At 40.4% G+C, this 14,086-nt stretch overlaps 1 protein-coding gene and 1 non-coding gene across 3 annotated transcripts; both read left to right on the top strand.

The window, feature by feature from the left end:
* The first annotated feature begins 159 nt into the window (after nucleotides 1-159).
* On the top strand, nucleotides 160-12,095 carry kif23 (kinesin family member 23). Of its 2 annotated transcripts, XM_061035473.1 has the most exons (23): nucleotides 160-306; nucleotides 583-646; nucleotides 792-920; nucleotides 1,602-1,707; nucleotides 1,912-2,048; nucleotides 2,148-2,260; nucleotides 2,345-2,515; nucleotides 2,689-2,733; nucleotides 3,665-3,777; nucleotides 4,070-4,191; nucleotides 4,274-4,376; nucleotides 4,460-4,539; nucleotides 4,678-4,797; nucleotides 4,910-5,069; nucleotides 5,667-5,828; nucleotides 5,946-6,112; nucleotides 6,610-6,783; nucleotides 6,941-7,144; nucleotides 8,425-8,658; nucleotides 9,665-9,753; nucleotides 9,852-9,930; nucleotides 11,484-11,554; nucleotides 11,646-12,095. In XM_061035473.1, exons 1-23 carry the CDS (start codon nucleotides 293-295, stop codon nucleotides 11,659-11,661), a joined length of 2,673 nt encoding a protein of 890 aa, XP_060891456.1. In that variant the 5' UTR covers nucleotides 160-292; the 3' UTR covers nucleotides 11,662-12,095. The 2 variants fall into 2 exon arrangements, with proteins under 2 accessions (XP_060891456.1, XP_060891458.1); XM_061035475.1 differs by lacking the exon at nucleotides 2,689-2,733.
* Nucleotides 3,841-3,937, top strand: LOC132973631 (Z30 small nucleolar RNA). Its single transcript, XR_009673040.1, has one exon. It is a non-coding gene; the product is annotated as a Z30 small nucleolar RNA (small nucleolar RNA).
* Nucleotides 12,096-14,086: the final 1,991 nt, after the last annotated feature.

Here is a 14,086-nt window from a genome sequence, read left to right as displayed (position 1 = left end):
TTGTATACAATACGGTAGCAAGGCTCTGAGTTGCTGTTTTGTTTATTATTATTTTTTGTATTGTGTCCAAGGACATTTTAATTTGTGTGCTGCTGTTGCTGTGAACATATTTCGCATTTTGGTTGTTTCCGTGGAAACTCGGAAATGAAGGGCGGAAACACGTGATCGTTTGTTGTGAGATCTGATTGGCTGTTGCCGGCCCCTTTTGAACAGCGTCCCCTGATTCGATGCGGAGGGAAGTTCAAATTTTTAGGAACAGGAACGGTGCAACTAAGGGAAACAGCTAGTAACGATGATACGACAAGCGTAAGTATTATTATTATTACTACATTATTTAGATTTCATTTTAGGTCGCCTACATTGCCCGTACCCGTTTTGCCAATACCGTGTAATACGCTTTAAGCTATTGATTTGTCGACGGAATCCAAACAAGGAAGGACTTATTAGCTTAAACTGTAGCCGGGGGGCTAAGTAAGAACCCGTCTAGTCTGTGGCTTTTTCAATTGATCAGCGCTCACTGTTAAGGCTATTTCTAACAATGTAGCTACTGTACTCATGAACTGTGAACTTTATCTTTTTCAGGAAGGGTAAAACCCCCCGCAGACCCCCCAAAAAGCCCTCCAGCAACCAGAAAGACCCTGTTGGTGTAAGTGTCTTTGAGTTGAGAAGGAATTAAACATTTTTTTTTAAAAAGTTACTTTTATGATGTTATATGAGAACAGGTAGATTTTATTGTAGCTTTTTAAGACATTTTATATTATATGTTTCAATGATCAAATTTGACCCCTCAGGTGTACTGCCGAGTACGACCCCTGGGTGTGGAGGATAACGAGTGCTGCATTGAGGTGATCAGCAGCTCCACCATCCAGCTGCATGCTCCTGAAGGCTTCAAAACAAACCGAAATGGAGAGTACAAAGAGGTAACGCATCGAGTAGTTTTTGCACTTTTCCAATTTGTTATCAAAGCTTTTTATCATCTAAACCCAGCACATCATTTACCCAATGATCATCTTCCTTAGTGTGTCACTGTTGTACAAAAAGTCTTTCTTCATTTCAAGTATCATCTGGTATGTTGTCTAACGTACCAGATGATTCTTGAAATTAAAGTTAACTAAATACCTCTACCAGTTCTGCTGCTGTAAATAGTGTACTGCATGTTTTTTTTAAACCCGTAGTAAACAAATGCGCCGTTGCTCTTAGTTTAACAGTTTTGTAAACACTACAGGCCCAAATGGTTTTGGGAAGGATAGATTATCTACTTCACAGGAAAAGAGCTTGCACTCCTCCTTTGCACTGAAAGAGCCAGTTGAATTTGTTTATAAATGACTCTCTCTGTGGAGGCTTTAGCCATTTCTAACCTGGAAACCTGTAACAGACCCTTTTTGGTTAAAAGGAGATTTTTTGGGGGGGTTGAATAATGTCAGAGAATGTCTGTGAGAAATAATGGTAAAGAAGTCGAGTTTAAGTATGAGAACAAGAGAGAGCATTGATGGTACGTCTATTTGAGTTATTTTTTTTAACAATAAGTAAAACCTACAATATCAGCTTTCATGCACTGTAATATTTGTATTTACATATTCTATTTAATCTCCTCTTCTCAGATGCAGTACTCCTTTAAAAAAGTCTTTGGAGTTTCAGTGTCTCAGATCGAGCTGTTTGAGCATGTGGCCAAACCTCTCGTCGACGACCTCATCCGTGGAAAAAATGGTAAGACCTCCGGCCAGCTCAGGAACAACTCCACAATGACACAGAATGTTACTTTAACGCTAAAGCCAACTGTGTGATCTATCTGCTCTAGTAGATCTGTGTTTTTGACTTCTGAATTTTTCTTAATTTTAACAAATCACAAACCAGTAGCTGGTTTGCTCTGAGTTTGTTCAATGCTGTTCAGTCTCTACTTTCTGGTTGCAGGGCTGCTTTTCACATATGGAGTCACAGGAAGCGGGAAGACATTCACAATGACTGGCTCACCAGGCCAAGGTGGACTTCTTCCTCGTTCACTCGACATGATCTTCAAGAGTATAGGACCCTACCAGGCCAAGAGATATGTAAGACATTAAACATTCAAGAAATCTCTTGTAATGCCATTATTTTGTTATACCTTGTCAAAGGAATACCTTTCAACTAATTGTAACCCTCTTTTCCAGGTCTTCAAAACCGATGACAAAAATGGTTTGGAGATTCAGAATGAAGTGGATGCTTTGTTGGAGCGCCAAAGGCGGGAAAATAACTTGCCTGTTCCAAAACCTACATCTTCCAGGTAAGCCGAAGTCCTGTGAAATATGTTCTGCCAAGGGAGTAGTGATACGTAAACATGTGTGACACGTTGCTCTTTTCATTTCAGACAAAAGCTGGATCCTGAAATTGCTGACATGATAAAGCCTGAGGAGGCTTTTGAAGGAGATGGGGTCGATGAAGACAGCAGTTACAGTGTCTTTGTATCCTACATAGAAATCTACAACAACTACATCTATGATCTTCTGGAAGAAACCCAGGAAGATGCAATCAAACCAAAGTGAGTTCATGAAAAGAACCCAATTCATTTAAATGTACATTTAAAATATATTTTTAAACTGTTGTGAATAGTCATGTTACTATTATATTTAAAGAGTATTGGATTATAGAGGCGTGTTCTTCCTTTGGTCAGAGTAGGTGAAAGACAAAGTTAATGTCTTTTGTTTTTACTAGGTGGAATGGTGGAGGCACACCAGTGCGCCCGAACACTGAGTTCATGTATGTGGACAGTGAATACTCAAACACCAGACATCAGACTAGTTTTCCTCTTCAACATATTCAATGCTGGAGACATTTTCAAATTCAACACAATTCTTATGGAAACTTCTTGTGGTTTTAAAAAAAAGTCTAAAACCAGCATTTTCACTCAAACTGAAATCCTTGTTATCTTGTTATAAAATGTTTGTGCCTATTTCAATAAGAGTGTAGACACAGACACCGAAACGAGGGGGGCAGCTAAATTCCCATGTCCATTGTGTTTTTTCTCTTGATAGTATTCTGAACATTCATCAGATCAACTGATCATTGACACAAGCAATTTGGAAATATCATTCAGTGCTGAATTTAAACATTTTTTCATATTTCATTAATAAAATAATAAATCATATCCACAAAATAATGGCAAAATTTATGATAAAATAATAATTAGTTGTCATTCTAAAGCAAAGTCTCTCAACTGTCAAAAAGCAATCAGTAGTACATACAAAGAAGTTTGCATGAATGAAATAGTCAAATTGGCAATCATCTTCTTCCAAAGTCTAGTAATCTCTCTACTCTAGATACATCGAATCAGTGCTCAGACAACATACACGTTTGTTACCCAGCTGTAGCAGAGAGCTCAGAGCCAGAGCTGCTGATCTCAGGCTTCACCCCCGTCATGTCTCCAGTGTTGATGAATGTCCTTTTAGTTTACAAATCTTTACATCCCCTCGCTGCTGCTAGTTGTCCTAATCAAGGCCAAGCTCCTGAATGCCCCCCACACCTGCTGTCGCTTTGTTTTGTGCTACGTCATTGTTACTTTAAAAAAATGTCATGGCTGGAATCAAGCAACTTTAATATCCCCATCCTCGTCTTTGGTACTCGCTATGTGTTGCATGAAAGATATTCTCCCAAATCTTCAGTAACTAACGCTGTCATTTTCTCGACGTAGACCTCCTCAATCTAAGATCCTCCGGGAGGATCAGACCCACAACATGTATGTGGCTGGTTGTATGGAGGTGGAGGTCAAGTCTGCTGAGGAGGCTTTTCAAGTATTCTGGAGAGGTAAGTTGTCAGATCTACATTTAAAATCAAAGAATTGATAGAAAAAAAGAAACAAAAAAAACACTGCAGTGATGATGGTAGATGTGACTGACCTGGTATTGCTGACCTCCAGGTTTGCTCTGACCAGGAAATGAACCATGTTAATCTTCTCTCTGAGCAGATCTTGCAAGAGATGTTTTAGTTCAGTTTTTTTCTCTTTTTTTGTGCTCCAAATAATGTGTGTTATTTGATTTTGCATGTGAAAATGCTCTGCTAAACATTGATTAAAATGAGCTGCCTGGACTTGTTTCAGGTCAGAAAAAGAGGAAGGTCGCAAACACCTGTCTGAACCGGGAATCCAGCCGCTCCCACAGTGTGCTCATCATTAAACTGGCTCAGGCTCCTCTTGATGCAGATGGCGACAACATCCTCCAGGTCTGTTGTAAATAACCATATATGACTCACTCTGATTATTTTTGAAGCACCAGTTTTAATATTGTCTGATCTTATTTGTCAGGATAAAAACCAGGTGACTGTTAGCCAGCTGTGCCTGGTGGACTTGGCAGGAAGTGAGCGCACAGGAAGGACAGGGGCGGAAGGAACCCGCATACGTGAAGCAGGTTAGGAACCTGAAAACATTCACATTTTAATTTGATTTGTAGCTGATGTACGTTTGAGATTAAACATCTTTCTAACCTCCCAGGGAACATTAATCAGTCTTTGCTGAATCTGAGGACATGCATTGAGATACTTCGAGAGAACCAGATGTGCGGAACAAACCGGGTACGAATAACGAGACTTAAGCTGACTTTATTCCTGTAATTTAAAGACTTTTTGATTATTGTTGAAGGTATGATACGAGTACAGTATAAAACACTTTATTAACCTTTGATATATGTAATGTATCTTTTCTCTTTTTAGATGGTTCCCTACAGAGACTCCAAAGTAACACATCTGTTCAAGAATTACTTTGACGGAGAGGGTAAAGTCCGAATGGTTGTGTGTGTCAATCCCAAGGCTGACGACTACGAGGAAACTTTAGTGAGTCCATGCAGCACTTCTCCTATCTGCATTACTTCATTTGAGCGAGTGTGTAAGCTGATTTATTTATTTATTTTGCGTCTCACTAACACGTCGCTCTCTGTTTGTCTAGCTGGTGATGCGGTTCGCGGAGATGACTCAAGAGGTGGAGGTGGCTCGGCCAGTGGACAGGCCCATCTGTGGCTTCACGCCGGGCCGTCGCCATAGAAACCAGGCCTTTAAAGAGGAATTGTCCCGCAAGCTGGAGGAGCGTGGTGGTCCATCTGACAGGGGTGAGTTGTGCATTGTGCGAGCAAATTCTGCTTAGGAGAGAAAAGACTAAACAGAAATTGATATTGTACAAGTTACATCTGATTATTCAGATTTAAAGGTGTTGTCACATTCAAAACGTAAAGATGCAAATAACGCAAGACCTTCGATTAACATTACTTAATGAACATTATTATTAATAACAACAATACTGTCATTTTACTTGAATGGGACATGTTGTAAACTTCTATGCAGAATAAAAAGTCTGACTGACAGACCCCACAGCCTCTGTGTGTGCGCTGTGTTCTCTCTGGAGTTCATGGATTCATCTCTAGTCAAAGCTTTTTTCCACTGCATGCATCCGCCTCAGGTGCTTGCCAGACATTACACTCCACTCTGCTCCGCTAGAAATATGCTTAGGGATTTTTTTTTTCTCGTCGGAGGCGCTTCCAACACGCGTCAAGCTGGAAAGAGCCGATCAACTCGTGCCCTACGCTGCGGTAACATTTGCATTGTTGTTACATGGAGCGAAGCCACGGTGCAGAAAGAATGCAGCGCACACAGATGCTGTGGGGTTTCACTGTGTGACTCTAACTCTGTGTTTTTTTGTTTTTTATTAGATTTGCCCACTGTTCTCAGCCACATTGTTCACAGCCTCCCACCTCTTCCATCTTGTGAGCTGACCGACCCTCATGATGACATCACCCTGCCCAGACTGATCGAAGCTCTGCAGAACAGATACAGGATCAGGCAGATGATGATCGATGAATACAACCAAGCAGGTGCCCACTATAAAGCTAAACTCTCACTTATCAGCTTTGAGGCAGAAGGAGTCAGTAAGTAGAAGAGTTGGATTCATTATTCTGGCTCACATATTCTCCACTTTCATATTGTTTTAGCCAATAGGATGAAGTCCATGCTTCAGGAGCTGGACAGCAGCCTCATTTCCAAGGATAATTTTATTCATGAACAAAATGGGAAGCTGACTGAGAAGGACAAAGCCATCCAACTCAACAAGGCAGAGATTGAACGTTTGGAGAAGAAAACCAAGATGCAAGAACACAAGGTGAGAGAAATATCTGCTGGAAACTGCTTGTTCTAGATATTTAATCTCTATTCACTAATTCTGAGTAACACTATAGTTTGGTGTTAAGACCGTTCAAAGTTTCTCTTTGTAGTTTGAGTATAATTCTCCACAATCGCTCCAGCACACATTAAATGTTAAATGCAGGAAAACAGTCAGTTGCAAGAACCAATCAGCCAAATAATGACTATTTAGCTTAATTAATGTCTATTGACAGATATTTGCATACAAGTTAAGCTAACAGTCCACTTTATATTGTCTCTGGATTCCACCTACTAGTTGGACTGCATGCAGCGGCAATGTCCTGAAAGGGAAGTCTTAACAGTTTATCTTTTATTGCCAACCGCTGGAAACACCAGAAAAGTTTTCCGTTTCTCCCAGAAAGCTGTCTCATCATCAGATCATCACATTGGATGTGTTCTGAGATTGGTAGCTATGTATCTCTGGTGTCTTGAATGTCCCGTGGGTCTCTTTTCCAGATTGACATACTGCAGAAAACGACTAAAATCTACGAGGACGACAAACGCTCGCTGCAGCATGAGCTGGGAACCAGGGAACAGAGGCTGCAGAGAGAACAGTCAGAGAAGAGACGCATGGAGCAGCGGATGCATGGCGTGGTCACAGACACCCAGTACAAGTGGGAGAAAGAATGTGTGAGTAATTCCTTTAGAACACAAATGTAGGTAAATGAGGAAGCCTTCCGTGTACTTCAACAGACGGTTTACATACCGTGGGTAATTTTATCAGGCGTCGGCGATCAATCCACACACAGTAATGTGTCACTTAAAAATTGTGTTTCTGGTTGTGCAGGACCGACGTGTTAACGCGATGCAGCTGGAGATGCAGAACAAGCTGTGGGTGAAAGATGAGAAGCTGAAGCAGCTAAAGGCCATCGTGACAGAGAGCAAACCTTCCGGTCGTCCTGACCCTCCGCCGCGTCAGACACAACCTAAACGGCCTTCCAGAGAGGAACGCCTCCCCGCCAAGAGATCAGCCTCGCCCTCTCCTATCCCTGTAGGTCTTTTTTAAACTACACTCTGCTCTGCTGCTGTTTAATTCATCTCTTCCTTCACTGACATTACAGTCCAACAAAATTCTGTCACTTTTAAGTTAACACTTGCTTTTCTTTTCTTCAAACAATTAACCCTCTCCTGACTAACATCACCAATCACTCCACACTACTACTATTCTGTAGCTGTTTATGACTGTTGTCAAAGTTCAACTGCACAATTTAATGAGAATGTTAGTCAGTGTTACTCTCTGAGCTTGTTAGGTTGTCTATTTGAAGTTGCATTAGAACAGAGCTGCAACTTACAATGGCTGAAAAAAGTTTGTTTGAATAAAAAATATATATATATATATATATATATATGTTAATTCTCAATTTTAACCTGAAAATCAGAAAATCATTTTATTAAGAAGCTCAAAGCAGTAAATGATTGACTAGTTTAGACACCAGAACCATCAAAGTTTAGGCCTTTTTACTTGAGCGATTTCCACATTAGTACATCTGTTTTATTTTATTTTCCATAAAATGTTATTTTTTTTCTGTTGATGGAGCTTTTAAAAGAATAACACTCCTTATTAATAACCATGACAAGGAGTATAATCTTCACGAAGATACTTTGTTTTAAGCCTGTATTTTGATTAGACTGAATTGTCCACCAGCAGTAACAGTTACATTTAATTCTTATCATTTAATTCTACTAACTACACTGTTTCTAACCTTGCATGCATGTGTGCAGTCTTTCTACTCTGCTCCCCAGTGTCCCGTTGATTGTCCTCATGTCAGCCCAGCGCCAGGGCCAGTCAGTGCCACTACAGTTGAGGAGGTTGAGATAAACTCCGTCCACAGCAACATCAGTAGCTCGTCCTCTGTTGCTAGCTGCGTCTCTGCATGGGAGCAGCGATCGACTCAGGGCAGCAGGCAGGGTTATCAATCTCCCACTACTCCCATGAAAACCCAGTCCCCAGCAGGCCCCTCAGCCAGCCGGGCCAGGAGGAGAGCCGTGTTTTTGAGTAGAGAGGATGAAGAGGCCAGATCCCCAACATATGATCTAGACATAACTGAGAGATCCTACAGGGTCAGTGAGTTAGCGCAAGGCAGCAGCACGATATAGTTAAATACAAAGTGTCTCATTAGTCTTTAAGTATGGGGCCGATTTAATTATTTTTGATGACAGGGGCAGAAAATATTCCGAGCCGTAAACCAGATGCAAGTCGGATATCTTTGTAATGAAAAGGGTTCGAGAATTACTTCAGATACTGACACAGTTTTTTTTCCTGCCTTGTAGACAGCGACCCCGGTGCGGCCGCTGCACCGCCGCTCCCGTTCTGCTGGTGGGGAGAAGTGGGTGGACCACAAGCCCTCCTCCAGCCTGGACTTGGGTACAGTGTTGCAGCCTGTCATCCCTAATTCCATCCAGGTGTCTACACCCAGTGAGAAGGCCCTGTCCAAGTGTGACAGATATGTGTTAACGCACCAGCAAATCGCCTCTGATGGAGAGATCGAGACAAAACTTATTAAGGTAATGGATAATGCAAAGAGGGTACTTTACACATTTTTAATGTGATGGACAAAAATCCAATAGCAAATGCTATTAGAATCGGAATGAGTTTGATCTTACTTCATCACTGATTTTTTTTTTTCTTCTGGGGTGGCTTCTTGTTTTTATGTATTTCACATTCATTATGCGTATGTCCATTTGTTTCTGTAACAACAATCTGAATAGCAATATCAGAGACATTTAAACACACAAGCCAGCATGTACATTGCCTTGCTCCTGCGTCGACGTTTGTTAAGAATTCCTGAGAACAAGTTTAATCTCTTATTTAAAAGCAGTGCCATGCAGATAGTTTTAGGACATCAGTCTTATAGTGAGGTACTGAGATGCTAAATCTTGTAGTGATGCGCTTTGGCTGCAGACAGCTTTTTAAAAATCCTGTGTCTCAGTCAATAATGAGACTGGTGTAAGTCTCCCTGATGAAAAATGTGAAAAAGAATATATAATCAATAAATAAACAGATTCAATTAAAAAAAAAAGGAATAATTTAACTGAAGAAGTTGTGATGTCCATGACAAACCAAAATATTCCACATACCACAGGGGAGTGCTGTCAGATAATCAGAAAGTCTGACAGGTTTTTTTCTCCACTAATGCTAGGGGTGTCGTTCAATTACACAGTATGGAGTCTGGCAAAGTCATTTTAACATCTCTTTAAAAGGCTTAGGAAAGTTCTCAGTATGGATTAGTGATGCATGCCCAACCTGACATTTAACAGGACTGGGATTGACTTTGAGATCACATTTCTTAAAGTGTTTTGCATTTTACTGTAGGTTTGTCATATTAGGAGAGCAGATATGTCAGTGCACAACGTCTGTGTTCTGTGAATATCTAAACCAAACCAGGTCTTTGAAGGGTTTTATGCCCCTTCTGTTTTAGTTCTGGTTATTTTATGTCTTTGGAACTCCAAAGAATTGCTGAACTGGAACCAGATAATGTTGGAAATTTGCTCATACTTTTTTCTTTCTCAGGGTGAAGTGATTAAAACCAGAGGAGGAGGGCAGTCTGTCCAGTTCACCGACATTGAGACGCTGAAGCAGCAGCTCACAACAGTCCCCGGGTACCTGCTACAGACAGTTTTTACCTGCTCATTACTCTGTTGTTATTATAATGTTTGAACCTTTTATTTCCTAATTTCATTTCATTTTGTGTCTGAAGCCGCAAAAGAAAATCCTCAGAGGGCAAACCTGCAAACGGAGCCTCAACAGATGGAGCTTGGACTGACACAGAGACAAGGGTAGGATGATTATTTCCATTCATTTGTAATCAACTAACATTCCAAGTGTGTCTTGGTTTAGAAAAAATAAATAAAAGACAGAACATTGAACAAACTTGACTTTTCATGTGAGCTAGATGGCATGTCAAACACACACAGCAGTGTCCTTTAGCTAATACATCCTGGATGTGTAAATTTGGACTTTAATGTATAAAAAGGCTGGAAAAATGTTTTCATGCCTAAAATTCTGTCAAAAAATAAGATATTTTTCAGACTATTGAAACTAAAGGTGCGATTTTCGACTGGCATGTGACTGGAATCAGATGATTTTCAGCCGGCTGTGACCAATCGGTCCTCACAAGTATAGCCGATTCCGATCAGACACACAAACCCTTTCATGCCATGCACACAAGCTCACATGTCAGCAGTGTGGATGTGAGCTGCCCATCAGAGGAGATGAGCAAGCTTTGACACTGGAGTATAAACAAAGCTCCACTCCTTGCTTCTCTTGGCCTAAGAGGGGATTGGTGTGTCAGTGCTGCTGGTATGTGCTCTCTCTCACTACCACTGGGGGAGCACGGTATGATCAAATATTTAATTAAATTCCTGCTAATATTCTTTGGTTACAGTGAGAGACTCAAATGATAAAACCCTTGCGTGTGAGCTCTTAATAAAAAAAAAAGTTAACCCTGATGTGAGATGTGGCCCTTTGAAGTAAATATTAGAGATTGATACTGATAACTAACGGAAATGAAACATGATAAAACTCTATGCAACCACAAATATCTTTCAACAAGGCAGTGAGGCAGACAAGTGAGAGACAGCAAGTAGGAGCGTAATGAAATGATTAATGATTGTTATTTGTTCATCATTCCTTCAGGAGTCAGGGAGAAAACCTTGTTTCTCTTACAGCTTTCTCTTGTTGGCACCATCATTCTTTTAAAGAGCCCATATTATTTACTTTTTGGGGTTTTGTATATTTAATCTATGTACCTACTAAAGTATGTTCACAATAGCTAAAGTTAAAAAGTGTTTGTTTTCATGTACTGCCACTCCATGCACTGGCTCGCTTCTGACTCTCTTTAAGGCTCTGAAGTGCCCACGTTCAGAGTTCCCACGTGTGCCAAGTCTGATCTGATTGGTCGGCCTGTTCGCTCTGCCGTAATTGGTCAGTCGCTCAGCCACTCTGGCACCGAGGGCCGGGGAGGAAAAACATTAGCACCTCAGCACTACGGCATATCGTGGGCGTGCTACAGAAGTTAACGGGCATACATGAGCTGCTGGGCTTGCCACAACGAGCCAATGGGCTTATATCAATGATATCACACTGACAAGACGTCACACTGGCACGTTTTTTTCGAGGGGGGCTAGAACCGAGTGTAACATGCAGCTAATGCTGCAGCTAACAGGAGGACGTAGGTTTACGATGACTTTGAATTTTTGCAAATAGATGTGTCTAAACATGCACAGGACACATGGAAAACACACTAAAGAGCATACAAAACCAGAAAAAGCATAATATGGGACCTTTAATATAGATGTATCAACATACATTTTTATGTCTTTGTTTGCAGTGTTCTGTGGCCATGGAGATGAGGGCTGGATCAAAGATGGGTCCTGGCTATGAGCATCATGGGATTACCAAGTAAACTCATCTTTTCTACACATCTGAAACAGCATCAACTCTGCAGTACACACAGACAGTCCTTTAATCAACTCTGTTCTTCATTTTACAGGCGCAGAAAACCCTGAACGCAGCTGTGATCACTTCCTCTGCCCTCACCTGGCTGTTGTGCAATAATCTGATTTTTTTATAAATATATATATAGCTCTAGTTGTGATATTTAAACATTTTCCATGCTTTTTATATGCAAACATGTTTCTACATGTGTCACCAAAGCTTTTTGTAAAGTGTATTTTATGTTTGAAAAAAAACAAGTGTTATTTGTTTCAGATAAAGGTGGCAGGAAGTATGTATTTACTGTTGCTGAAAAGAGTCTGCTTGCACATTTGTGTGAAATGTAGTCACACGAGGAGACTTTCTGAAGTGTTGATTAAGTCTGCTGCATCTTTATTGGTGAAGTAAAGAGCATCAAGAAGAGTTTAAATAATGCCTTCTTTTCACTGTATGTTGCGATCTCTCCTGTCTTTACTGTACATTACAGAATAAAACACTTTTGCAGCAACAGTTTGTTTTTGTATACACAAGACTATGATAAGCCTAAGATAATCACCCGAGCAACTTTTGTCAGGCTAAAGAGGAACACTAGATGGCAGCAAAGGACAGGCATTAAAAATCTTTTAAATTGCACTGCAGGATCACTTCAGGGGCAAAGGCTTCCTGACTCAGTTGAGGAGGCAATCATCCATGTGCACGACTCTGTAAGCATGTCACATGACAACAAAATCTTGAAGAATCCCTAACGTAACACAAAGTTGTCACAAGTACCAGTAAGTTCCAGCTTCTTTGTGGTTGCATTAGAAATTATGTGCAGCTTCAGAAATAATTGATTAACAATTGTTTGCTGTCAGCAGAGCAGTTGACAAGCTTAAAAGAATAGAATGCCAAGATTTAAAAAAAGAAAAAGATTTCACACAGCTAGTTGGAGCTCTGGGCCATCCTGTGCCAAGAGTGTACTAATACTCTCCGTCATATAAACAGAGTCTGCTTTCAATTACTTTGCAGAAATTGCTTTTCTGAGCTCACGCTTGATTAGATATTCATTATGTTAAACAAGACACCTTGTATATAAATCCATATTAAATTAGTCTGGTTGGCTGCCTTCAACTTGAGTCGGCTGGGTTTCCAGGCAGAAACAAAAAAAAAATGTTGAGTGATGCCCGGTCTTCACTGTTGAATGGTTTGTAACCTGTTATGCTAAAACATCACAGTCTATTTACAGATGTTTGTTTAAACTGATATTTAAAGTAACTAGGTAACTAAAGCGGTCTAATTAATGTAGTCAAACAGATTGATGAAATGTAACAGCCTAGGTTATATTCTTTTAAAGTACCATTACTCTAAAGTGGTTCCTAAAAACGGTAGAAAATACACCTACAGTTATAGTAACATTCAACCTGTGTGCTTTAGCTTTAATATAAAGTCACTTGTGAATTATCGATGACGGTACATTTCAAACCTCTTTAAGCAGACAGCGTTAGGGTGAGAAACCTCTCCTCGAAGCTGCAGCAAAAGATGTGTGTCTAGTATCACAATCTGCTAAACTTCAACAGAGCATCAGCAGTCTAATGACCAGCAGCTCGTGGTTCACTCATCCAGGCATCGAGTAGACAGTTGAAATCTAATCCAAACCAGTCTGGCTGTGTTTCAATTGGAAAGCACTGGAGAGTGACTAACATGGAGGCTCTTGGAGAGGGTCAAGAGGCAGGAGCAACCAGTGGCCGTTAAATTCACTCCTATGAGATATGGAGTGGTTTGCTTTTTGACCAGGCTCTGTTTGATGTGCTGCAGCATGCTATTATCTCCAGCTTCGCACCGCAGGCCCTCCACAGGCATGAGGCGTGAGCATTATAAAGATGTTATTATCAAAGTCCTGTAAAAGCCGCTGATCAGCAGTGCCAGCTTCAGAAAGAGACACTTGAAGAAAATACATGAACTCTGCAGTCAAAGGCGAGCAAAGCTTAAAATCCAAGTCTTAAAGAAGGCACTTGAAATACAAGTCTATGGAAAGCTGACATCATCCTGCATTTCAGTGTCTCATTTTGCTTATCAATGTTATTAAACTTTCCTGGAGGGAATTTAGATGTTCTACATGAATACACACAGTCAATTAGACCATCTTAGATTTGAAAAGAGCGAGCCTAATTGCGGAGTTGAATTGACTCTTTGCTTGAATGGCTCTGATAAAGAGGTTCAAGCTGCTTTTTGGCACATGCAGCATGAAATTATTTTCATATACATCTATAATGCTGATGAGGCCAGTTCATAATTCAGTGGCTCTGAACAAGCTAAAACTAGCTTTTAGGGTAATTTGGCAACATTTTTGGTACACAGAATCCTTTGAACACATCAAGCAGACATGAATCAAAATAGGTTTTATAGTCCAAATATTCTTAATCCTGAGGGAATGTCTCTCTTGAAGCTTAATGCTTGCTTCACTTTATACATACAAAAATTCATCTTCAACTGGATGTTTTCAGATTTTCTTTGAAATAG

The sequence above is a fragment of the Labrus mixtus genome, chromosome 4 (assembly GCF_963584025.1).
Source record: "Labrus mixtus chromosome 4, fLabMix1.1, whole genome shotgun sequence".
NCBI classification, from domain to species: Eukaryota; Metazoa; Chordata; class Actinopteri; order Labriformes; family Labridae; genus Labrus; species Labrus mixtus.
Note: the sequence above shows the minus strand (reverse complement) of the source record. Positions and strands in the feature narration are given on the sequence as shown.

Bases quoted from the DNA above. Each gene is read 5' to 3' on its own strand.
- kif23 (XM_061035473.1), top strand. The intron at 2,049-2,147 runs GTAAGACATTAA...CCTCTTTTCCAG, and splicing joins CCTACCAGGCCAAGAGATAT to GTCTTCAAAACCGATGACAA. The intron at 8,659-9,664 runs GTAATGGATAAT...TTTCTTTCTCAG, and splicing joins TCGAGACAAAACTTATTAAG to GGTGAAGTGATTAAAACCAG.